This window comes from Brachyhypopomus gauderio, unplaced genomic scaffold (genome assembly GCF_052324685.1).
Source record: "Brachyhypopomus gauderio isolate BG-103 unplaced genomic scaffold, BGAUD_0.2 sc79, whole genome shotgun sequence".
Classification (NCBI taxonomy): Eukaryota; Metazoa; Chordata; class Actinopteri; order Gymnotiformes; family Hypopomidae; genus Brachyhypopomus; species Brachyhypopomus gauderio.
The window spans coordinates 161,433-184,574 of NW_027506900.1; the positions used below are offsets into that span (position 1 = coordinate 161,433).

Genomic DNA, 23,142 nt, shown 5'->3' on the forward strand with positions numbered 1-23,142 from the left:
ATACATATTTATAAGACTACCGTTTAACATCTATACGGTACTGGGTCTGTAGACACGATCACGTTGGGGAAGTGGTTCACCGCAAAAGGGTGGGACTAAAACCTTTGGCAACAGAACACTTTTACTGAAAAATAGTCTCGACGAAGTAAATCTAAGGACAGTAAGAACAGAACATTTCTGTACCTGTCAGTCCTTGTCTGTGTGCAATGTGTATAATGTTTTTGGACGGAGTTTAATGGGGATGGTGCATGGAGGGGAGTTTTATTTGAATCAAACGATTTAAGAGTCTAAACATTGAACGAGGTGCAATAGGGGTATAATGTAAAATAAGATGAACTTCCTCTATAAAGAATTAGGTTGTAATATTACAAACAAGATAAATCACAGATCTTTCATTATGTAAAACCCATTTATTTTCAGTGATAGTGCTATTATTGTGGACATTACTATTTACACGTCGCTACAACTTGTGGACATTACTATTTACACGTCGCTACAACTGGTACTATAGTGCAAGTGTTAATAATCAGACAGATATATATCAGAGGATAATGTATAATTTCTACTGAGTATGGTTTGTTTGCATATTAGGTTAACAATCTGCACAAAAATCTCATCTTTCTCTTGCTGCTTTGCTATTTGTGTCTAGAATCAAAAACAGTAAATTAGATCAAAGGATCAACACACCAACCTCTAGCAAAGACCTACACCATATTACATACAGTTTAGAGCCTTCTGTGCTCCTAACATTAACATCATGCCATCAGAAAACAGAGATACATTTGCAGATTTGTAGTTTGTAAAGAGAGGGTCATCTTTTATTAAATATAATGGTATAAATTATTGGGGACAAGAGGTGGTACACTGTAGAGTTGTATAGAAGATGTCTAGCCACGCCCCTTGTTTTAAAGCTTCCTGTAGTTATCAGTCAAACGATCTTGATGTTGGTGTATAAACTACAGTCTCTCTCAACCCTCTTATACTCTACTGTGCATTTGCCAATAATCCCACACTCTGAGTTTCCGGTTGTTCTTGTAAATCTTGTTGACAGTACTGAAGCCAGCACTGAGCCGATTGTGCCACTGTTAGGCCCAGACCTACACAGACCCCCCCAAAAAATAGAAAAACAGAAAGTGTTAGGTAAGACTGGTTAAAGCATGTGCAAGTTTCTTTTTTTAATAATCTAACCAAGAATATGTTTTTTATTGTATTTTGTAATATTACTACTAATATTTTAGTAGGGTCATTTGTGTCTGCTGATTGTTAGCCATAAAATCATTGACTCAGCCATGTTTGACTCAAGGTGTGAAGAAAGAAGTCGTGTTTGACCCCAGGTGTGAAGAAAACCGCAAGGCATGAGCTGTGTCCTCTCACCCGTAGAGTGTGGTCCCAGGAGCCGGAGCAGAACGCCGTCCCGTCTGGAGACACCCGCAGGGTACTGACTCGATTTTCGTGTCCAAACAGAATGGCCACGCGAGTCCCCTTTAGGACGTCCCAAACATTGATTGTATAATCATTGTAGCCACCAAACAGTAGTCTGCCTGCAAAACAACATTACATTGACATTTGCAACGAGTAGTTTCATAAGAGCCATAGGTGTTATCCTATTGGGTAGTTATGGCTAATATCCAATTAGATATTATAGAAAATCGCTGATCTATAATCAGATGATCATGACTGCCCTGTAAAGGACATAAAACAAATCTGATCATAGATCAGTGTTCTGTCTGAGAGGTCTGATGATATGCATGTGCTCCTGATTAACCTCAGCTGCAGACTGGTCAGCGTGGTCTGCATAAGCAGCACTCACCACTGAGGGAGAAGTCTACGCTGGAGGCTCCAAAGATGATGCTCTCTTTGGAATAGATTGCCACCTCTCGATCTGCTCTCAGGTCATAGAGACGACACTGAAACAAACCAGAAGGATGACAGCAGGTGGTCCAACAGGACAATGGTGTCTCACAGGACTTCCAGCTTAAGGTTTATGTTAAGGGATGGGATAAGGAAAACTTACAGTAGCATCATCTGAGCCAGAGGCAAATGCATCCCCACTAGGATAGTATCTACAAAACAACCCCATCAACCCCACAACAAATCATCGTTATGAACACAAAAGCACACTTTTAGTATTTCAGCATGTTTTTTCTTAGCATTTGGGAACCATTAAGGTTGCTGCATGGCTCCTAGGTAAGATAAGCATGTCAAAGGTCAGACCCACCGCACACTGTTGATATCGGACTCGTGCGTCTCGAATGACTGGATGCACTGTCCTGTGCGCATGTCCCAAACATTCGCCTTTTTATCACAGCCCTGAGAAAGACATGAGACAGACATGAGAGGATGAGACAATACAGCACACTCCTCACATGCCACAGCACCAGGTGTGTGTGTGTGTGTGTGTGTGTGTGTGTGTGTGTGTGTGTGTGTGTGTGTGTGTGTGTGTGTGGTGATGGGGCTGATATCAAGACAATGCTTCTTTATTTCTAGTGCACGGTGCTTCCTCTAACCCCAGAGACAAAGGTGTTGGCCGTTTCTGATGGAGCCAGATCCAGGCACAGCACATCAGCTGCATGGCCGTGGAAACTCTGCAGAAGCTGCCCACTCTCCACATCCCATAATGCACATGTTCCATCACCACTCGACGTGAGTATCTGGAATGAGAATGGAGCTACTCAACATGTCAAATCTATAACTGCTACTAACACTGATAACCATGGTGTAGCAAATGGTCAATCTCAACATGTTTAGAGAGGTAGCACCTTATCTAGCATCGCAAAGATGCTAATTTCATGTGCTATGAAAGTATCATATACTTATAAACTACAGAAGTGCTGTGTATTCATATACTGCCCATCTTAAATGTCACATGTGCTGTACCTGCATGTCTGAGTTGGTGAAGCTGCAGGCAGACAGATAATTGGTGTGCATGGCGACAGATTTCTTCTTAGCTGCCAAGTTCTCGTTCTTGTCCAGGGACAGTGGGTACACGGAACACTTGTTGTCAAGGCCACTAAGACACAAACAGCTCTGTTAACAGGACGACACACGTTTGGGAGCTTATGAATGTTTATTACACTGTGATTCTTTTGGAGAAGTGGAAATCTTCCTGCAGTACATGTTACTATGAACACATGATTCTGAAGTCACATGCAATAAACCACGGAGGGCCCAGAGTCCTTACCCACAAGCCACTGCACACCCAGAGGGGGCGTAAGCACAGGCCATCACCCATGTACATGGCATAGTCACAGCATGTTCCTATGAAGAGCAGAAAAGAAAACAGATTAACTATCTGCTAAACACCATATGCATATGAGTGAGGTGAGCCTTCAGCTCTCAGAGATTAATTTACCTTATTGGTTGTGAATGCATCCCATACAATCACCTTTCCATCCTATAAAATGAGAAGAGCATACAGGATTGAAAGCACAACACAACAATGGAATAAGTACTTTGCATGTGCAAACTTATTATGGCAGAATTGTAGCATTTTACTTCATAAACCATAATTTTTGCACATTTGACCATGTTTTTAAAATGATAACTGATGCAAAATGCAAAGCTTCATTGAAGAACATGTGTTTGAAAAACTAGATCTATACTGTGTTCAGATTCAGATATGGTTATTTACTTTACATAAGCTTTCATGAGGCATAGAAACAAATAACAAAATAGCTTTTAGAAACAGATGTAAAATAATAGCGCAATAGTTTTTCTACAGAGTTGTTATATACTGCTTATGGCATTGTAATTCACATTAGACTATTTCGTGAATCATAGTGATTCGTCATGGCTTTCCGCTGCAGCTGAGTATGTCAAGTTCATCGTGTTTACAAGCCATGCGTAGGAGCACAGGTAACATTGGGTCTCTGAACTACTAATTTTTATCCAGTACCAAACCATATGGAACCTGAAACTGGATGAAAAATAGTTTCTACTCCCTGCAGAGACACGGTTTAGAGAAAAAATATTTTTTATTTACGGTGTAAGCATAAAATGCACAATACACATCGTGTTGTGTAATGTGCGGGGGAAACTGGAGCCTATATACGTTGATTTTTTTCACTTTACGAATATCTTAATAAGGACCACGGACAGCGACCGCACTTAGCACGACAAGTCTTCAGATAGTGCACGTGAACACTTCTTAGAAAGGACATTTAACTACCTGTGACGAGCTCACGATTCGCCTCTTGTCCTTACACCAGTCCATGCAGAGGACTTTATTGCCGTGTCCTTTCAGGGTCCTCCTCGTCTTCATGACAAACTGCCCAAGGGACTCCACCTTTTCTGCCACTTGATGAACTGCGTAAGGGATCACGAATTTAAATGCAGCCTTGTCTGTTAATACAGGCTATCACGGCCGTCCATTAAAACTTTATCATTAATGACTTCATCACCGGTGGCTACGTGTACGGTTGAGAAATCCGTGATTTTAAATATACCCATTTGTGCGCTAATCTTTAGAAACATTTAAATCACTGGCTTTCTGGGCGTTTGTAGCCTACCGAACGACACAGCAGGCCTTAAGCTCTGAAAACAAATTAGGATGCAGCAATAACGCCATCATGGGAACCTCATCAGGTAGACCAGATCTACAAGCGTTCGTCTCGCTCCAGTATCGGAATATGAAAACACGATCTACTAAAGTGATATCTGCTAGACACAATGATGCTGCACGAATACTGCTGATAAAAACAATACGACATGGATGATGTGTTGTCTAAATACTGATATAAGCCCCTCAGATTGTGGTTCGCGAGGCCCGTCTTCTCACTTACGTTCGACATCGTGCAGTTTGGCTCTTTCCTCTTCAAGCTTCGTCTTTAAAGTCTCCGATTCCGATTTTAACTTGGCTATTGTTTCGCTAGGCTGCACCTCGTGTGCAGCCATTTTCTGAGACAGATGTCGTTCACCAGGACTATTATTCTTGTTTTTTTTTCCGACGGGAGAGAGAGAGAGCAGGAAAGACCGTTTATTATAAAACCAACAGCTGATGCAGCTGGTGTTACGTCACGGGAGGATGCTCTCTCTCTCTCTCTCTCATCCTGTGGTCCTCTCTCCTCCCTGGTGTATTCTACCACGATCTTTAACGCTCTCTCCGCCGAATAATCAATATACCAATTCCAGTCTAAATAGAGCAGGAGAAATTGTTGCACCTACTTTCACGTATTAGTGTAGGCATACTCTGAGTCTTGGAGTAACTTAATACGTTAACGCTTTTGTTTTATACAGTACAATTCCGTGCATTACGATTTAAATTAACCGCCCTCGGAGGATATACCGAGATATGAATAATGAATATTTAAAGGCTGCATCAGCTATGGTGAAGGTTGAAAACCGATTCAAGGTGTGGTATCGATTAATTTCATAAAATGTGACAGTCACAAACGTTATTTTAGTACATAAAACTTTATTTTAAAAAAGAAACATAATACATCTATGTGGTCAATAGGGTAATTCAAGCAATGACTAAAAATTTTGTGTTTTTTTTTTTATCTTAACCACAAGTTGTGCCTTGAAATATTGAAATATTAGAACTACATTTCATCTGAAATCTAAAATAGCATAATTTCCTGTTTTCAAGTTTGAATAAAATATAATCATGAGGTTACCAAAGTTTGTGATTATTATAATAGCACGTTGATTCAAGTGACTCCGGGGGATCCAGGCTCAGAGGTCATATGCGGGTGACGAAGCCCAGCTGAAGACTGCTGGGTACCTGCAGGAGCTCCAGGGCTTGTGTGGAGAGGCAGAAAGGGAAGGTGACCTGGAAGCGATACTGCGCATCCATCATGAGCTGGCTGGAGCCCTCACGCTCCTGCAGCAGCGCCTGTCACCACGAACATGCACCAACAGGGATGAAGCTAGGACACCCTTCATCTGCAGGGATTACTCTAATCTCCTTTCATGCTCAGATAGGAATCACCCAACTACCCTCTAATAACAAAATGCATAAGCAAACTGCAATCCAAACATTTCTGTCATATTAATGGTTTCGACATGGACAAAAGCATACAGCATACAAATTGTTTAAAGACTTTTGACTTTGAAGAAAGTAATAAAAATTGCCTTAAAAAATTCGCTCTCTCATTATTTTGGCAGTTAGCAAATAGAAATTATTTTGGTAATGCTAACTGACCTAAAACAGGAAGAGTTTACTCTGATTTCATGTGAGACAGTGAGAAAAAAAATGCACATGTGTCTTTTTATATAGTGTATGCAAACGTCTGGTTTCAACAGTATATGCAATTTAGTGTAGAGATCAATACAATTTTCAATACAAAATTGGATGACAAAAAAAATAAGCTTGCAAGATAATTTTGGCGTCTGTAAACTTACTTGCACTTTACGCACAAAGGCTGGTGCGACACGCTTTTCAAAGTCATCAATAGGGGTGTAAGAGTTGAGGATCTTCACAATCTGAGAAGAGACAGACAGATGTAGGCTGAGATGGCAGATCATGTATGTGTGTGTGTGTGTGTGTGTGTGTGTGTGTGTGTGTGTGTGTGTGTGTGTGTGTGTGTGTATGTGTGTGTATGTCCTGCTCTACCTGGACTGCAGAGAGCTCACGGCATCTCTGCTGGATCTCGGCTGCATCCTCATCAGTGGTTTTGTTGACCTGAAGGAGCCAGGCAGCCTGGGCCAAGGGCCCCAGAGTCTCCATCGCACTGCAGGCCTGCAGGTCTTTCTCCCTCAGCCACTCCTCCATGTAGCTGATGTTACACCTGCAGGGGACATATGAGAGAACACTACAGCACACATGGATTCTATATGTAAAAATCATGCTAAAACTGAGTGGAGTGCAATCCGATCGATTCTCAACAACAAACAGTTTTAGATTAATGTAACCTTCACGAATGATGTCACTATAAATTTACTTTCAATAACACCAGCATGTAATCAGCCCTCAGATGTATCCTGTACGTTCTGAATCAGGTCTGGAAAGAAAGGTCTGCCTTTCTGGATGGTCTGCTTGGATGGTCTACACTCTGTTCTTTATACCTCAGCATTCCTAGATTTCTTCATTCCATATTTCTTTCTGTTCAGTGTTGCATGTGCAATATTCACGTACACAGAGTTCATTTACTCATTCAAACTCCCCCACCCCCCTGCCCCTGCCAATCACCACGCCCCTGCCCCACCCCCACAACTCCGCCTGCCCCGCCCCCTGCCCCGCCCCCCGCCCCGCCTCCTGGTCCTCACCTGATCTGCATGCCCTTGCGACAGGAGCAGAGGTCCTTGCGGAGCAGGATGCTGTTGAGGGCCGTGGCCCCTATCAGGTAGAAGAGCTGGCGGACCACCTGGCCCTGCAGCTGCACCTCCATGCCCTGCTGCGCCATGCTGCTGTGGAAGGTGGAGAGCAGCTGCAGGATGGAGGCCACGCTGTAGGCCTGGCCTCCGCCCGCATCTCCGCCTTCGTCCAGCACGCTGCGGGAGCGCTTGCGCAGGCCTGTGGGCTTCATGCTGGAGATGCCCTGCAGGCTCTCGTGCTCCAGCATCCCTGGGACTGCGGCACACGCACACACACGCACACGCACGTGATCACGTCGTGCACACACACACATCAGCACTTACTGGCTAATGTCCTAGCTGGGATTGTTAGCTAGTCTAACTGCATTTCTTAATATACATTAACTGTATATTAATTGCATTCTCAAGATTTTTTTCACTACGATATTTTAGTAGCAATACTTACTGTGTTTAACATAAGTAGTATGGTAAAATCAGCCCTCTTCTTTTGACTATTATTGTCTGCCAACACAAGCCCAGTTTTGGTAGCACAAAGCAGCCCGGTTACGTACCAATCATGGGGAAGAGAGCATCCTCCATGACATTGATGAACTGATGATAGATGCGAATAGCGAGATCGCTTAGTATCTGCCTGTGTTCAGACAGGTCAAAGTTCTGAAGGCAGTTCTTATTCTGCCGAGGTGTGTTGTGCTTCATAAACTCCTGTTGAGGAGAGCAGAAGACACCTCTTGGGCCCTGTGTTTCTAAACAAGCTTTCAAAATGGTAATTCATTATTAATAAGATGCTAATGCTGGGATGGAGATGTTGGGCTTTTAGTGGTAATTAGACCTACTTCCTCTCCGCTGTACTGTTTGAGGCAGTTGAGCAGGTGGTAGGTGTTGGACAGCCAGAAGGACAAAATCTCAAAGTCCTCTTCATGGTCCTTGAAGCAGATGGGAAATCAATCACGATCTCATTATCATCATCACTCCTACTGCTACTTCCACAAGTACTTTCAATGCTATGCATCCCCACAGTCTAGATGCCTTACCATGATGACCTGTTTGATGCCGCTGATGATGGCACGCATGAGGGACTTGAGCTTGGTGTCGTCGTTGAGGTAATCAGCGTGCCTCACACACATGAAGAGGAGATGGGCGGCCAGGCCGGGGATCATGTTCACCACCACGCCCCTCGGTTTCAGCCCTGCACACCACACGCGCGGCTGAGTGTGTGCGCGCACAAGCGTGCCTCATGTGTGGCCATCTCTTACACACCATTTATCAAGCCATACAATTCAGATCGAGAAGGAATCTGTTTCCTTGGTGGTGTGTTAGTGTGTAGGGTGGGGAATACTGTGGTGCAGAAATGGGAGAATACCAAGTATGAGCGTCCGCACAAGCCGGTCTTCATCTTGCCTCTTGTACTCCAGCATGCCAAGGAACTCTTTAGGAACCACTGGTGCTGCCTTCTGACTGACTGCTGAGGAGATCACGCACAGGGAAGAGTGATCAGACCATGTTGAGTGTAAAGCAGGTGAGCAGATGTCTAACTGCACACCGGACCTGTCGCAGGTGCCTGGAGGGCTTTGATTTGATCCTGCATCCTCTTGATGGTTCTGTCCTTCATGTCTAATTGCTCTTCAAAGTCCTGAAAACAAAAGAAGGCAATTTATGCAGCCAAGCAGATACATTATTCACGAGATGTGATTTACACAGGAAGACAGTGTCCCCATGCGCACACACACAGACACACAGCCACACACACACACGGACACATACGTGCTCGCGGACACACACCATGTTCTCAGCAGTGAGGCGTGAGGTCTCCTGTCTGAGTTTGAGTTTAGCTTCATTCTCTGCGTCCTGGAGGGTCTTCAGTTGCACCATCTCCTCCTCAAGCTCCTCCAGCCTCCTCTCCACCTCCTCCCTCTCGCTCTCGCTCTCTCTCGTCCTCTCCTCCAACAGCCTGTGTGCCCAGCCGCACACACACAGTAAGTACCGTGTAGCGACAGTGAGGAGCTGCGTTATGACCGACTGGCCCGTCAGTACCGTCTTTGGGCTCGCTCCTCCTCAAGCTTGTCCTGAAGCTCACTGGACACCCTCGTCATTTTTGCTGTCGAGAACAAAGACACGTTGGTGTAAGGAGAAAGTGGAGGGAGGCGGCCGTGTGGTTGGGCGTGACAGAAAGCTCACCGGTCATTGCGGTGCTCTGCTCCCTCAGCTGGGTCTCCAGATCTTGTCTGTGACGCTGCATCTCCGATACCTGTTGCTTCAGTTCGGGGATCACCTACACAGGTGACACAGGTGTCACTTTTAAAAGCTTAATAAACTTAAGAAAATGCAGGTGAGAACGGTGACACAGATTCACAGTAGCATCATATCAGAGATGCTGCACAGAACAAGGCTGTGCCACATGCCACACACACACACACACACACACACACACACACACACACACACACACACACACACACACACTAGGGTTTCGACTCACACTCCAGTTGTAGCATTATACAATTTATGGCCTACTCAACTCTCACACCTTTCACAGATAAATCAGGTGATCTGGAGGTGTGGCCAGCCAGAAACAAGACTGATCTTCACCCACATACAGTTCTTTTAGTGACAGCACCATGTTGAGCAGCACCATGTTCTTTTAGTGATGGGTGGTGTTAAACAGAACCATGTTCTTTTAGTGATGGGTGGTGTTAAACAGAACCATGTTCTTTTAGTGATGGGTGGTGTTAATCAGTACCATGTTCTTTTAGTGATGGGTGGTGTTAATCAGTACCATGTTCTTTTAATGATGGGTGGTGTTAAACAGCGCCATGTTCTTTTAGTAATGGGTGGTGTTAAACAGTACCATGTTCTTTTAGTGATGGGTGGTGTTAATCAGTACCATGTTCTTTTAGTGATGGGTGGTGTTAATCAGTACCATGTTCTTTTAATGATGGGTGGTGTTAATCAGTACCATGTTCTTTTAGTGATGGGTGGTGTTAAGCAGCACCATGTTCTTTTAGTGATGGGTGGTGTTAAGCAGTACCATGTTATTTTAGTGATGGGTGGTGTTAAACAGTACCATGTTCTTTTAGTGATGGGTGGTGTTAAACGCAGTACCATGTTCTTTTAGTGATGGGTGGTGTTAAACAGCGCCATGTTCTTTTAGTGATGGGTGGTGTTAAGCAGTACCATGTTCTTTTAGTGATGGGTAGTGTTAAGCAGTACCATGTTCTTTTAGTGATGGGTAGTGTTAAGCAGTACCATGTTCTTTTAGTGATGGGTGGTGTTAAACAGTACCATGTTCTTTTAGTGATGGGTGGTGTTAAGCAGTACTATGTTCTTTTAGTGATGGGTGGTGTTAAGCAGTACCATGTTCTTTTAGTGATGGGTGGTGTTAAGCAGTACCATGTTCTTTTAGTGATGGGTAGTGTTAAGTAGTACCATGTTCTTTTAGTGATGGGTGGTGTTAAGCAGCATCATGCTCTTTTAGTGATGGGTGGTGTTAAGCAGCACCATGTTCTTCTAGTGATGGGTGGTGTTAAGCAGTACCATGTTCTCAGCGGTGAGGCGCACCACCTCCTGTCCGATGCTGTCATTGACACTGCTCTTCTCCTGAAAGAGGGCTTGCAGCTGCTGGTTCTCCCTGGTCAGGTGATCGTTTTTGAAGACCAGTGCCTCCACCTGGCTCTCATAGCTCTCCTTCTGATCCCGCAGGTGGCTCTCCACCACCCTGAACCCCAACCGAAACATGAGAGAGAGAGGGAGAGAGAGAGAAGGAGGGAGAGAGAGAGTGGAGAGAGAGAGAGAGAGAGAGAGAGAGAGAGAGAGAGAGAGAGGACAGGTAAAAAGAAATATATATGAAAATATATGTTAAAAGACATTACATGCACAATGTTGTACACATCGTGGTTGAGACCTGCTAGCATTTTGCAGCCCATCAAAGGCAAACAGGAGATCTCCTTTATCATCAGCGGCCTCTGTGACCTCCTTTGTCAGCCTGCAAGGAGTCAAAAACAGTCAGAATGCACAAGAATTTAGAGGCTACATTTATTTCCTCTCACTCTTTAGTAGCAGGACAAAGAGTGGAGGACAATACGAGACAGGAAGGTCTGACTAACCTCAGCATGAGTTCCTCTTCTTTGGCTTCACCAAGCAGCTGCCTTGTAATCAAATTCATTTTCTCTGAGGAAAGACAAGAGTCTCTCTCAGCACCTTATAAGTAACTATATTCAAGCAAAGTGGTTTTGAGATTAGGATACAAAATGTTAGCTTTTATAGAAGGAAATCTAAAAATAATTTTGTGACTCCTAAGAATGTGATTTTTCCTTAAACAAGTAATACAATGCTGGTATATATATATATATATATATAGAGAGAGAGAGAGAGAGAGAGAGAGAGAGAGAGAGGACATAAAGGAAAAATCACATTCTTAGGAACAGAGGTGTCAATTCCAGGTTCAGAAAGTAAAAGTCCTCACCAGGATTTTGCTCAAGCTTGCTAGATCTTCTAATTAGTACAATCCAAGTAAAATTAGTGGAATCAACACAATCCAGGAAGCCTGAGCAAAATCCTGGTGAGGACTTTTACTTTCTGAACCTGGAATTGACACCTCTGCTTAGGAGTCAGAAAGAACAAAATGTTTTAGGTCTTTCAACAGGAAGTACCTGTGGTCTGTTGGGTTTGTTCCCTCAGTCTTCTGTCCATATCAACCTTCTCGAGTTTCAGGCTGTTAATCTCCCTGCGCAATTCTGGTATGACCTGCACAGACAACAATAGACAATGAGATCACTTATGAGGCCTGTCATTCCTCGTGGGATTATTACAATCTCACCTTCAATCTGGCTTCCTCTCGGGATTATTCTTGATTATCCTTGATCTACTGTGACATCTACCACAGAGTTTGTGACTGAGGCCAACAGAAGAGCTGTGAGGAGCATGACGAGGACTCCCATAATGCTGTGCACCTCTTTGTTTAATTAGTTGAATGTTTTGAGTTAACCGTAGTTAAAATGTTGTTGTAGTGATGGTCCCCCTGCCAATCTCCCTTTCTGCTTTTTTTTGCTTCACCATTTGGAATAGAGCAAAAATATTTATTAATTTACTCTCATCTGTTCCTCTCTGGATTATAGCAATCTTATCTTCAGTCCACCTCCCCCTTGGGATTATAGCAATCTCATCCTCAATCCAGCGTTCCCTTGTGATTTCAGTGATGTTGCCCTTATTGAACCTTCCCTCATCTTCTGTCTCCCTTCCCTCTGCAGCAACCTCGTCCTCAACCTACCTTCCCCTCGTGATTACAGTGTCCTCATCCTTAGTCTACCTTCCCCTCGTGATTAGTGTCCTCATCCTCAGTCTACCTCCCCTCAGAATTACAGTGTCCTCATCCTCAACCTACCTTTCCCTCGTGATTACAGTGTCCTCATCCTCAACCTACCTTCCCCTCGTGATTACAGTGTCCTCATCCTCAACCTACCTTCCCCTCGTGATTACAGTGTCCTCATCCTCAGTCTACCTTCCCCTCGTGATTACAGTGTCCTCATCCTCAACCTACCTTCCCCTCGTGATTACAGTGTCCTCATCCTCAACCTACCTTCCCCTCGTGATTACAGTGTCCTCATCCTCAGTCTACTTCCCCTCAGTATTACAGTGTCCTCATCCTCAACCTACCTTCCCCTCGTGATTACAGTGTCCTCATCCTCAGTCTACTTCCCCTCAGGATTACAGTGTCCTCATCCTCAACCTACCTTCCCCTCGTGATTACAGTGTCCTCATCCTCAGTCTACCTTCCCCTCGTGATTACAGTGTCCTCATCCTCAGTCTACTTCCCCTCGTGATTACAGTGTCCTCATCCTCAACCTACCTTCCCCTCGTGATTACAGTGTCCTCATCCTCAACCTACCTTCCCCTCGTGATTACAGTGTCCTCATCCTCAGTCTACTTCCCCTCAGGATTACAGTGTCCTCATCCTCAGTCTACTTCCCCTCAGGATTACAGTGTCCTCATCCTCAGTCTACTTCCCCTCAGGATTACAGTGTCCTCATCCTCAGTCTACTTCCCCTCGTGATTACAGTGTCCTCATCCTCAGTCTACTTCCCCTCAGGATTACAGTGTCTTCATCCTCAGTCTACCTCCCCTCAGGATTACAGTGTCCTCATCCTCAGTCTACTTCCCCTCAGGATTACAGTGTCCTCATCCTCAGTCTACTTCCCCTCAGGATTACAGTGTCCTCATCCTCAGTCTACTTCCCCTCAGGATTACAGTGTCCTCATCCTCAGTCTACTTCCCCTCAGGATTACAGTGTCCTCATCCTCAGTCTACTTCCCCACAGGATTACAGTGTCCTCATCCTCAGTCTACTTCCCCACAGGATTACAGTGTCCTCATCCTCAGTCTACCTCCCCTCAGGATTACAGTGTCCTCATCCTCAGTCTACTTCCCCACAGGATTACAGTGTCCTCATCCTCAGTCTACTTCCCCACAGGATTACAGTGTCCTCATCCTCAGTCTACTTCCCCACAGGATTACAGTGTCCTCATCCTCAGTCTACTTCCCCACAGGATTACAGTGTCCTCATCCTCAACCTACCTTCCCCTCGTGATTACAGTGTCCTCATCCTCAGTCTACCTCCCCTCAGGATTACAGTGTCCTCATCCTCAGTCTACTTCCCCTCAGGATTACAGTGTCCTCATCCTCAGTCTACTTCCCCACAGGATTACAGTGTCCTCATCCTCAACCTACCTTCCCCTCGTGATTACAGTGTCCTCATCCTCAGTCTACCTTCCCCTCGTGATTACAGTGTCCTCATCCTCAGTCTACTTCCCCACAGGATTACAGTGTCCTCGTCCTCAGTCTACCTTGACGTGCTTGGTGAGCTGGCTGAGCTGCTGCTGGAGTTCGTGGTGGAGGCGCGTGTCCTCCTCGGCCTGTCCCTGCAGCCGCACCTTCTCCTCCCGCAGACGCCGGCTCTCCTCCCTCAGCACCGCCACCTCCTTAGCCGCATCCTCCTTCTGCAGCTCCCCACTGTGCTCGGCCACCCTGACAAAGCAGAGCGGAGAAGCATTCAGCCAGCGCCGACCGGCGTGAACACCGCTGGGGTGTCAGGAGGGGCAGAACGTGGACACGTGGACTGCTGATGTTTTTTTTACTTGCGAAGTCTCTCCTCTCGCTCCAGATCCTCCATGAGCTTTTTCTTGACTTCCTCAAAATTGCCTGGAAAAAGGACACACGTATGCTTTTAGCATACATCTGGAAACAAAGTGTTGATATTTTTCCAGGTGCTCTCTGGATGTACTTGTCATCTGCTGTATGGACTCTTTGAGCTTCTGCTGAACAGCCTGCTTCTCCAGATTGATCTCATCCCTCTCGCTGCGGAGCTGAGCAAGCACCTTTTGGGGTAAAATACACAAAAAAGTATGCAATTAAACTTTAGACACCTTAATATTCAAATCGTACATTGATAAATATTACAAAAATAGCATTTTTCATTTAAGAAACATATTAATTTGATTTTTTCTCAACCTTCAAGATGCTGAGACCCTGATCCATGCATTTCTACTTTCATGTCAGTACTACTATTATGTATCACTCACTACATGAAAGTCAGTTGTACCTTGTTTAGACTGCTGCAGCCAGACATTAGACACACATTTTAATTGTTTATTTCCTACTTATTTACTACTTAGTGTTTATTTTGTCCAAAAAATTTTTCTATTTATTTGTTATTATTATTATTATTTAAACACCTAATTTGCCTTTGGTTTTCATAAATAAAATTTTTATTTAATGTCATTGTAAAGTGACACAAGTTGCAATATAAATAAGTTATTATTATTACCTGATTGGTCTCCTCTTTACCTTTCTTCTCTCTCTCCTCTATAGACACCCTCTCATTGGATGCTTTGCTAAGCTCCACCTCCAGAGCCTGTATCCTGTCCAGTGACTGAGCATGGGTGTTTGCCAGACTGGTCAGTCTCTCCATCAGACCTCGGTTCTCCTTATTCTGAAGACAACAAGATAGCAGTCTGTGCTGAAAGGCTTAATGAGCATTTCTGTTTAAAATAAATGCACTGATACCAGTTGTATTTTTTCCAAAGCTGGTTGGAAACCATATGTATAAATAATGCAGATAACAGCCTGCTGACATCATGATGCATGCACACACTTAATATACCAGTGCATTAATACAATCAATAATGCTGTATATAATATATATATGCCTAGGAATATAATGCCTAGGAAGGCTTGTGACCTCACCTCCACCCGACACTTCACATGAATTCATGACCTCACCTCCACACCTCACCCTTCACGCGAGATCATGACCTCACCTCCACCCCTCACCCTTCACATGAGTTCATGGCCTCACCTCCACCCCTCATGTGAGTTCATGACCTCACCTCCACCCCTGACACTTCACGTGAGTTCATGACCTCACCTCCACCCCTCACGTGAGTTCATGACCTCACCTCCACCCCTGACACTTCATGCGAGTTCATGGCCTCACCTCCACCCCTCACCCTTCACATGAGTTCATGGCCTCACCTCCACCCCTCATGTGAGTTCATGACCTCACCTCCACCCCTGACACTTCACGTGAGTTCATGACCTCACCTCCACCCCTGACACTTCACGTGAGTTCATGACCTCACCTCCACCCCTCACGTGAGTTCATGGCCTCACCTCCACCCCTCACCCTTCACGCGAGTTCAAGATCTCACCTGCTCCTCCACCTTCTTGCGCAGCTGCTGGACTCTGTAGGACAGCTGCACGTTGAGCACCAGCCTGCGCATGGTCTGGAAGCGCCGGCGTGCCAGCCAGGCCCGCGTGTACTTCTGCAGAACCAGCACCTTGTTTTCCTCCACCATCTGCACACACACACACACGCACGTGTGGACATGCACACATAACACACGCATGCTCATCGCATAATACGTGTTAGGAAAGCAAGCAAAGGTTTCAGGTGAATTACACGGCTGTATACGGACTTGCCTTTTTGTAGCGTTTGCGGGCCTTCCAGCCCCGGACATACGCCTGGATTGTAACGGTGGCGAGCAGGACAAGCTGGTAGACCCGGCGCACCAGATAGCCACGGCAGTGTCTCTGGATGACCACTGCTGCCCAAGCCTGCTTCAGCGTCTCTGCTGTCAGTGTGCGTCTAATAACACACACGCATGCGCTAGTGAGTCGAACACACACCGACCACTCGCAGTGCTGTCTGATGACTTCTTTTGTGACAACAGGAACAACAGATGTGTCACTTGTGTGATTCCTTATAATGCCCCCTACAGTTTGAATTCAAAACAGAGATGTGCCAATTGTGATTTGAAGAACTTGTTTATAGACTGAAATATTGATAATGGTTGTCTTGCATAAATTTGTTCAAAAGGGTAAGCAAAGTGGGCGTGGTGGTTTTCAATGGGGAGGGGTTTAATCATCCCTTCACAGTCAAGTAACAGGTAACAGCACTGATTGACATTCTTAAATCTATTAATTTCACTGGAAGACATCTGAACCGTGTTATAGTACAGTACTGCAGAACACCAACGCAGAAGTGTAAAACACCAACAAATTCTGGATACTTTAAATGTAAGGAACGCTATTTGGTAACTAAAATGGATCATTCAGTAACTCCAATTGCCAGCGTTACCAGGGTGTAAAGGGTAAAAGGCTGAAGGAGAGCTTGGCGACATGGAGCCTTGAGCCCAACCGTCAGCGAGGTTCTTCCCACTCACCTGACCTGCCTGCTGCCGCGCACGTACTGCTGGATGGTGACGGCCGCTTGCCTCATGAGCAGGAAGTGGCGTCTGTGTCTCCACCCCCTCACGTGCTTCTGGATGGTGATGCAGGCGGTGCGCAGGCAGTCCAAGCGCAGCTTCTCCAGGTACGCCACCTGCCCCGCCCGCAGGAATATCTTGGTCCGCCCGAACTTATACTGGTTCGTGTCCTGTCAAAGCCACAGTTGGGCACTTGTTGCTGTCTGAGCGATCTGTTACTAATGCATACAGAATGAGTGGGGTTCTGGTTTTGAGTACCAGAGCCAGAGTGAACTGGGACTGGACTGGTTGTTTACGAGACGGGTAGATGCTGGTCTGAAGGCTGCACTGGTGGAGACACATTACAGGCTCTTACGGGGATGAGTCTCTGCAAGACGGTTCGACACGTCTGTTTCTTCTCCTCCATCCTGAGCTCTGCCTGGCTCATCAGAATACTGTAGCGGCTGTAGAACTCGATGTAGGTCCACCTGCAAGGCAGCGAGAGCGGCTCACACCTGGATCCAGCCTCCACATGTCAGAGGTGGAGACCTGGTCATGTCTCCTACTACAGAAAAAAGCAAAGCCTTTGGACTTTGAAAGTTCAGCAGCTGCTGATGGTTTTTTTACATGTTGGTCACTTATGGACCTATAGTGAAGTGGGATGAGAGGCAGAAGAGTGAACAGTGGAGGCACTGGTGTGACTGGCCAGTGGGTACACTGGTGTGACTGGCCAGTGGGTACACTGGTGTGACTGGCCAGTGGAGGCACTGGTGTGACTGGCCAGTGGAGGCACCTGGACGGGTAGCTCTGAGCGCTGATGTGAACTGTCTCCAGCACACCACAGGCCCGAAGCTGCTGCACCACACGCTTTGAGTCATATCTGAGTCAAACACACACACACACACACACACACACAAAAGTGAAGATAACGATAGATGAGCTGTTGAGAATATCAAAGGCTGGTTGGGATCACTCACTCAAAAGGCAGCTTCTCTTCGTTAGGTTTAATACAGCGGACATAATGGGGGGTCGTCGCATTCAGCGTCTCCATTAACAAATACAAAGAACTTCGAAACTGCAAGGACAGGCAGAAAGAAGTTTCGCTACTGGGAAACTGACAATGGACGACAACAGGGGGATCAAGTGGGTTAGTAACTGTGTTGGGCTTGCTATAAAAATCACCCACAATGCACCAGGCCTGTGTGACTGTGCACCTTGTCTCCTACTGTGCTCCTAAGCTGTTTATTGGCTGGTTTAACTCCAGGTCGTGCTGCTTTCACTTTGATAGCCTTTGGAGTGGAATTGTTCACCTCTTCTTTAAAGAACTCTGCCAAGAGAGGAAACTAACAACAACAGGTTTCAACACCTTTAGCCACGTGCATTTGAGAAAACAAAACTACTTGGTACATTCTTATGAGAGTTTCTTAGGAGGCGGCATACATCTTAGATGACTGTTAAATGTTTATCTTAAAGGTCTACTGGTCCATCCTCAGCCTTACCCTCCATAAAGGGTGAATGTAGCAACAAATCTTTCCAAAACATACAATTAATTTATTTTATTGCATTTTGCAACATACATAGTTATATTTTGATAATTAAGTGATACTTACTGGTCAAATTGGAAACATTATTCAACACGTCTGACAAAAATAACTTGAATCGTCTAAAAGAGGTTTGGTTTTTACCTTGCTAGCTCTCATTGTGTCCACCAACTCTTCATACAGGGTATCTCTGTTCTTTTCAAGAAAACCTTTACACTGATATTCTACCTGAAAAAATGACAATGGGCCCAAATTTCATCTTCACTGGGTCATTTGTCCACTGGACAGTAATGTGTCGAGCTGATAATTCAGTCATTGCGAGAGTCACAGTACACCATCTCACCTTGTCTGCAAAGTGTTGGATCACAAACGCCTCATTGGACAGGCGGGGTTTCTCAAACACAGGCCTTGACCCCAGATAATTATAGAGTTTCTGCAGCCAATTTTTATCTGTCCCCTGAGGAAACTGTAGAGTATAACAACATATCTATCACACATTTGAGCAAAGCCTGAACACAGCTGAACATAAGAGACGTAATAACTAGAATAACTAGAAGATATTTCACAGTCCTCTCAGAGATGTTCAAAATAAATCCTATAAATGCTTTGATGGTTTTAAAACGTTTTTCACCAGACACTCCTCGTCCAGTAAGTCCAGGACACCCATCTTTGCCTCAATAAGGTCAATGACTGGCTGGTTGTCATAGAAATCGATTAATGTCCATGGGATGCCCTCCTTCATGTACTCGTCTTGCTCTAGCTTAAACACATGCTGACAGGAAACAACGAAGCACTAGGTCAAAGAACTATGCCCATGTTAAGTTTGAAATCCATTAATTGAATGAGTAAACTAGTGGAATGCAAACACTAGCCACAGAAACAGGGAGGTAACATACCAAATTGAACTGCTGTTGCAACTTCTCGTTGGCATAGTTGATGCAAAACTGCTCAAAACTATTCACATCAAATGTCTCAAATCTGTAAGACCCCAAAGGCATGTTGGAAGTTGGAAATTGTTTTAAAGAAGTATGCTTTCAAGTTTGAAAAATAAGCCAATATGGAAATGTATAATTGTACAGAATTTTATACAAAATTGTTTGTTCATGGTTTGTGGATTGTAAAGACAAATGAATCAAACCAAAGTAAGAAAACTCGTAAAACTGTAAACAACTCCGTAAACAAGCAAGCGAGTCTCATCTTGCGTTCCTCACCCATAGATGTCCAGAACCCCGATGAAGGAGTGCTGCTTGCCAGGGACCTGGAGGGCCTGGTTGATCCTGCGGATCACACAGTCGAAGAGGAAGGCGTACAGGTGCTTGGCCAGCGCGTCGCGGGCATTGACGGCGCGCTGCACAGGCTGTGGCTTCACCACGGTCTCAGACGACAGGACAATACGTCGATGACACAGCCAGCGACACACATCCGCCCCTCTAACTCCAAGCAGGTCACAGAACACAGCCAAATGAGCATCAGATGTCTGGGAAAAAAGGACAGACAGGACAGATGCCACAGGAAAGAAGTGTTAGTGGCACTGGGCTTTCATGTGCAAGCTACTTATCTTGTTGGTATGCATTTAAGAAAGTGATCATCCAATTATTGTATGCCAATAGATAATAATGAGACACGGGATTATGATGAGTGGATGACACATTGCTCTAACTTGGTAATCAATACTTACATTGATGGATGATTTGTCTGCATCAACTGCTTTTATCACAACATTGCCCAAGTGCAGAATCCCTGCCAGCATCTTAAACACATCGGCCTGGAAGTCCTTCAGCCCTGTAGAGTGGACAGGACAGTAAGACCGTACTGCTACAAATGTCTGCACTTCTGCTTAATGACGCCTTAGTAATAATATAAAGCTTCAAACAAACTTGTGACGCAGAAAACAAAACAGGCAGAGAAAATCCAGGTGTCCTACCCAGCAGGGTGAATGTTTGGCAGGTTACAGCCATCTCAGCACAATCGTCCACTCCATCGATCTCCGTCTCTCCTCCCATATTAGTGTAGTTGAACTTGTCAGCACTCACTGAAGTGTAAGGAAGACACCACATTATTACTACATTATTATTCTCCACTTTCATTCATTGGTGTAATAACATACAGAAAACACACTCACACAGTCTTAAACTCTTAAAATCTGGCTGGTCTGCAGAAGCACACATCTGGTAGAAGATGTGATAGTTTCTTTCATTCTCTGACTGCAGGGTGTACAAAAAATATTAATACAAAATCATTTAGTATACCAACTCGTAGATGTGCATGTGTGTGGGTGTAAAAAACCAAAATTATCACCAAATTAAAAAAAATTATCATCAGGAGTTTTTTTTACCTGAAACACAACCCTGGACTTTTCCAGAAGGTACGTCCGCATGTTGGCACCTGTGATCTGGTATCTCTTATCAAAGCTGATTTCTGTGTACTTCCCAAAACGGCTGCTGTTGTCATTCCTTGTAGTCTTTGCATTACCTATTGCCTTAAAAATACACCTGGTTACCTAATGCCTTCACAAATACAATTGGTTACCTATTGCCTTCAGAAATACACCTGGTTACCTATTGCCTTATCTACTGCTTTTGAAAATACATGTAAAAGACTGACAAGTGACCACAGCAATGCACAGAAGGCTGTTGAACATGAATGCTATTGAACTTTTAGGAAACCAGGATATTCCATTTCCCTAACAGCAGGTACCTAACAGCCACAGGTACTGCTGAGGTGAAGGTGATGAAGTACCTCAGTGATTGGGTTTGATGCCAAAACCTTGTCCTCCACACGTGTTTTACTACTGGACTTGCTGACCATTGCAAAGTATCTCATGGCATATCGAGCAGACACAGTCTTCCCTGCTCCAGACTCTCCACTGACTATGATAGACTGGTTCCTGTTATTCCTAGATAAACAGGTTAGGAGTATAATAAATGTGACAGAAATCTGCAAAATTATACTGACCTCCAATACCCCAAATGTAGTGAAGTCAAAACTTCAAAAAAAAAAAAAAAGGCATCTGGTTTGTTCAAATCACTCTTACCTTGCCATCTGTTTGTAAGCTTCTTCTGCCACTGCAAATATATGAGGGTCCAGATCTCCCATATTTTGTCCAGAATAAGCATGGATGACTGCATCTCCATAAATGGGCAGCTGTTTGTAAGGGTTAACAGCCACTAGGATAATGCCTAAGATGTAATGGCAAACAGGGGAACAGAAAGATAAACCACACTGGAAGAGGAATGGTGAAGTAGTCCCTCAAATCCCACCACATTAAACTTTCCACTCTTGGACATGTGTAAAACATTTCTAGAGTCAGATCCAGAGTCAGATCTGAGTCAGTTCCAGAGTCAATTCTGAGTCAGGTTCCACATCTTGTGTTTTATCTAATAGGACCATTAATTAAATCTCAAGCTTCTGTCAATGACATGTTTGTTGGCTGCTTGACACCAGTTTCCGACTTACTCACCGCAGTACGTGTAGATGATTTTAGAATCTACAAATCTCACGCGGAGGTTGTGCAGTACTGCTGGCTCGTGGAGGTAGCTCAGAGCTGTGAGGTCATTCTCCCCCACCAGGATATCTGGGTTACGGAGGGGAGGCAACTGCCCATCTCCCTCCAAAGGGTACTGCAATTCCTGATGCAAAGAATTATTCATAGCAATTCTCACATGGTTCATAAAGATCTTTATACTTTATACTGGTCTTGCAACTTGCAACTGTATTAGAAAAGTTTCAGCACATAAATAAGTGCTGGCTAGGTATTTATATATTTACAGTTCCATCGTCAAGTTGCAGCTGTAGAACCCCATCTCCCGGTGTGAAATCTTGGAGGATTTCTGCAGATTTCCAGACCTCGTCTTCGTCGGGAATCCACACTCTGTTGTACTGAAGTAGAGACAAGACGAAAGTTCAATTCGAGTATGAAATAAGAATATTAAATATTGGATGTCCAGGTACTCTGGAGATTAAAAAGAACGAACACAAGAGTTTGTACAGGTCCGCTGGGCTTGATTTTTGACACTTATAAAACAAACTATTCACGTGTAGCCTACTTTCATATCTACCATATGCCAAGTCTGTTTATATTTTAAATACGAAAAGATACATTACGCTAACCCGTATATAACCAGCTGTTACTTAAAACGGTAGGTTACAGCGCCTAAATTACATGAATAGTTCTTGACGGATTTTAAAAAGTTTTAAAATATTGTTACTTTGTTAGCTATAGCACTTTCGTTTTCAAGCTTACCTTGGTGTACAACTCCAACAACGCCATGGCAACAGGTTTGGTTCACCTGACACTGTTTCGCTTCATGTTTTTTGAGTGCATCGGCATAAGTAAACTACACTTTATTAAAATATCCCTAGAGCAACGCCTCATAAGTTCATGAGGTCATTCTCCAACTTTCCTCACACACCTACGTACTCGGCGTCATATCGCCCTGCAGTCTTGTGACACCTGCTTGCAGTAGGGGTGTGTTCGTTTGAACAAGGATCTAAACAAAAGGAACAGGATCCTCACTCGTTTGCAGCGGCGACAGGAGTTCATACACGCTGCAATACATTCTTGAGGGGAAGAGAGGCGGCTGTGGGGGGTAAACGCAAAAGACAAACGGTCCA

At 44.6% G+C, this 23,142-nt stretch overlaps 2 protein-coding genes and 2 long non-coding RNA genes across 7 annotated transcripts; 2 read left to right on the forward strand and 2 right to left on the reverse strand.

Annotated features, from left to right (window-relative positions):
• Positions 1 to 70: 70 nt before the first annotated feature.
• On the forward strand, positions 71 to 5,778 carry LOC143492584 (uncharacterized). 2 transcript variants are annotated; one of them, XR_013125291.1, is made up of 5 exons: positions 71 to 160; positions 1,052 to 1,140; positions 1,304 to 1,435; positions 2,488 to 2,643; positions 5,640 to 5,778. It is a non-coding gene; the product is annotated as an uncharacterized LOC143492584 (long non-coding RNA). The 2 variants fall into 2 exon arrangements; XR_013125290.1 differs by lacking the exons at positions 2,488 to 2,643; positions 5,640 to 5,778 and adding an exon at positions 1,771 to 2,475.
• Positions 474 to 4,916, reverse strand: gnb5a (guanine nucleotide binding protein (G protein), beta 5a). Its single transcript, XM_076990931.1, has 11 exons — positions 4,782 to 4,916; positions 4,169 to 4,305; positions 3,353 to 3,394; positions 3,182 to 3,258; positions 2,878 to 3,010; positions 2,508 to 2,651; positions 2,219 to 2,310; positions 2,015 to 2,063; positions 1,811 to 1,907; positions 1,375 to 1,541; positions 474 to 1,097 (listed from the first exon to the last, which is right to left on the reverse strand). Exons 1-11 carry the CDS (start codon positions 4,891 to 4,893, stop codon positions 1,086 to 1,088), a joined length of 1,062 nt encoding a protein of 353 aa, XP_076847046.1. The 5' UTR covers positions 4,894 to 4,916; the 3' UTR covers positions 474 to 1,085.
• myo5c (myosin VC) lies at positions 5,681 to 23,024 on the reverse strand. Of its 3 annotated transcripts, none has more exons than XM_076990929.1 (41): positions 22,772 to 23,024; positions 22,297 to 22,407; positions 21,989 to 22,157; positions 21,563 to 21,707; positions 21,268 to 21,424; positions 20,864 to 21,007; positions 20,651 to 20,732; positions 20,453 to 20,560; positions 20,207 to 20,310; positions 19,740 to 20,005; positions 19,425 to 19,506; positions 19,160 to 19,300; positions 18,872 to 18,994; positions 18,673 to 18,756; positions 18,202 to 18,330; positions 17,965 to 18,062; positions 17,781 to 17,867; positions 17,364 to 17,475; positions 16,967 to 17,178; positions 16,224 to 16,389; positions 15,953 to 16,099; positions 15,070 to 15,234; positions 14,527 to 14,620; positions 14,381 to 14,444; positions 14,090 to 14,270; positions 11,901 to 11,994; positions 11,355 to 11,418; positions 11,153 to 11,233; positions 10,786 to 10,966; positions 9,430 to 9,523; positions 9,286 to 9,349; positions 9,034 to 9,202; positions 8,800 to 8,884; positions 8,615 to 8,713; positions 8,286 to 8,440; positions 8,088 to 8,177; positions 7,806 to 7,956; positions 7,207 to 7,510; positions 6,554 to 6,728; positions 6,343 to 6,423; positions 5,681 to 5,833 (listed from the first exon to the last, which is right to left on the reverse strand). In XM_076990929.1, the coding sequence occupies exons 1-41, from the start codon at positions 22,796 to 22,798 to the stop codon at positions 5,681 to 5,683; spliced, it is 5,238 nt and encodes a 1,745-aa protein (XP_076847044.1). In that variant the 5' UTR covers positions 22,799 to 23,024. The 3 variants fall into 3 exon arrangements, with proteins under 3 accessions (XP_076847044.1, XP_076847043.1, XP_076847045.1); XM_076990928.1 differs by having other exon boundaries at positions 8,615 to 8,716; XM_076990930.1 differs by lacking the exons at positions 21,563 to 21,707; positions 21,989 to 22,157; positions 22,297 to 22,407; positions 22,772 to 23,024 and having other exon boundaries at positions 8,615 to 8,716; positions 20,864 to 21,000; positions 21,268 to 21,399.
• On the forward strand, positions 14,234 to 15,229 carry LOC143492585 (uncharacterized). The gene is made up of 3 exons (XR_013125292.1): positions 14,234 to 14,628; positions 14,761 to 14,796; positions 15,114 to 15,229. It is a non-coding gene; the product is annotated as an uncharacterized LOC143492585 (long non-coding RNA).
• Positions 23,025 to 23,142: the final 118 nt, after the last annotated feature.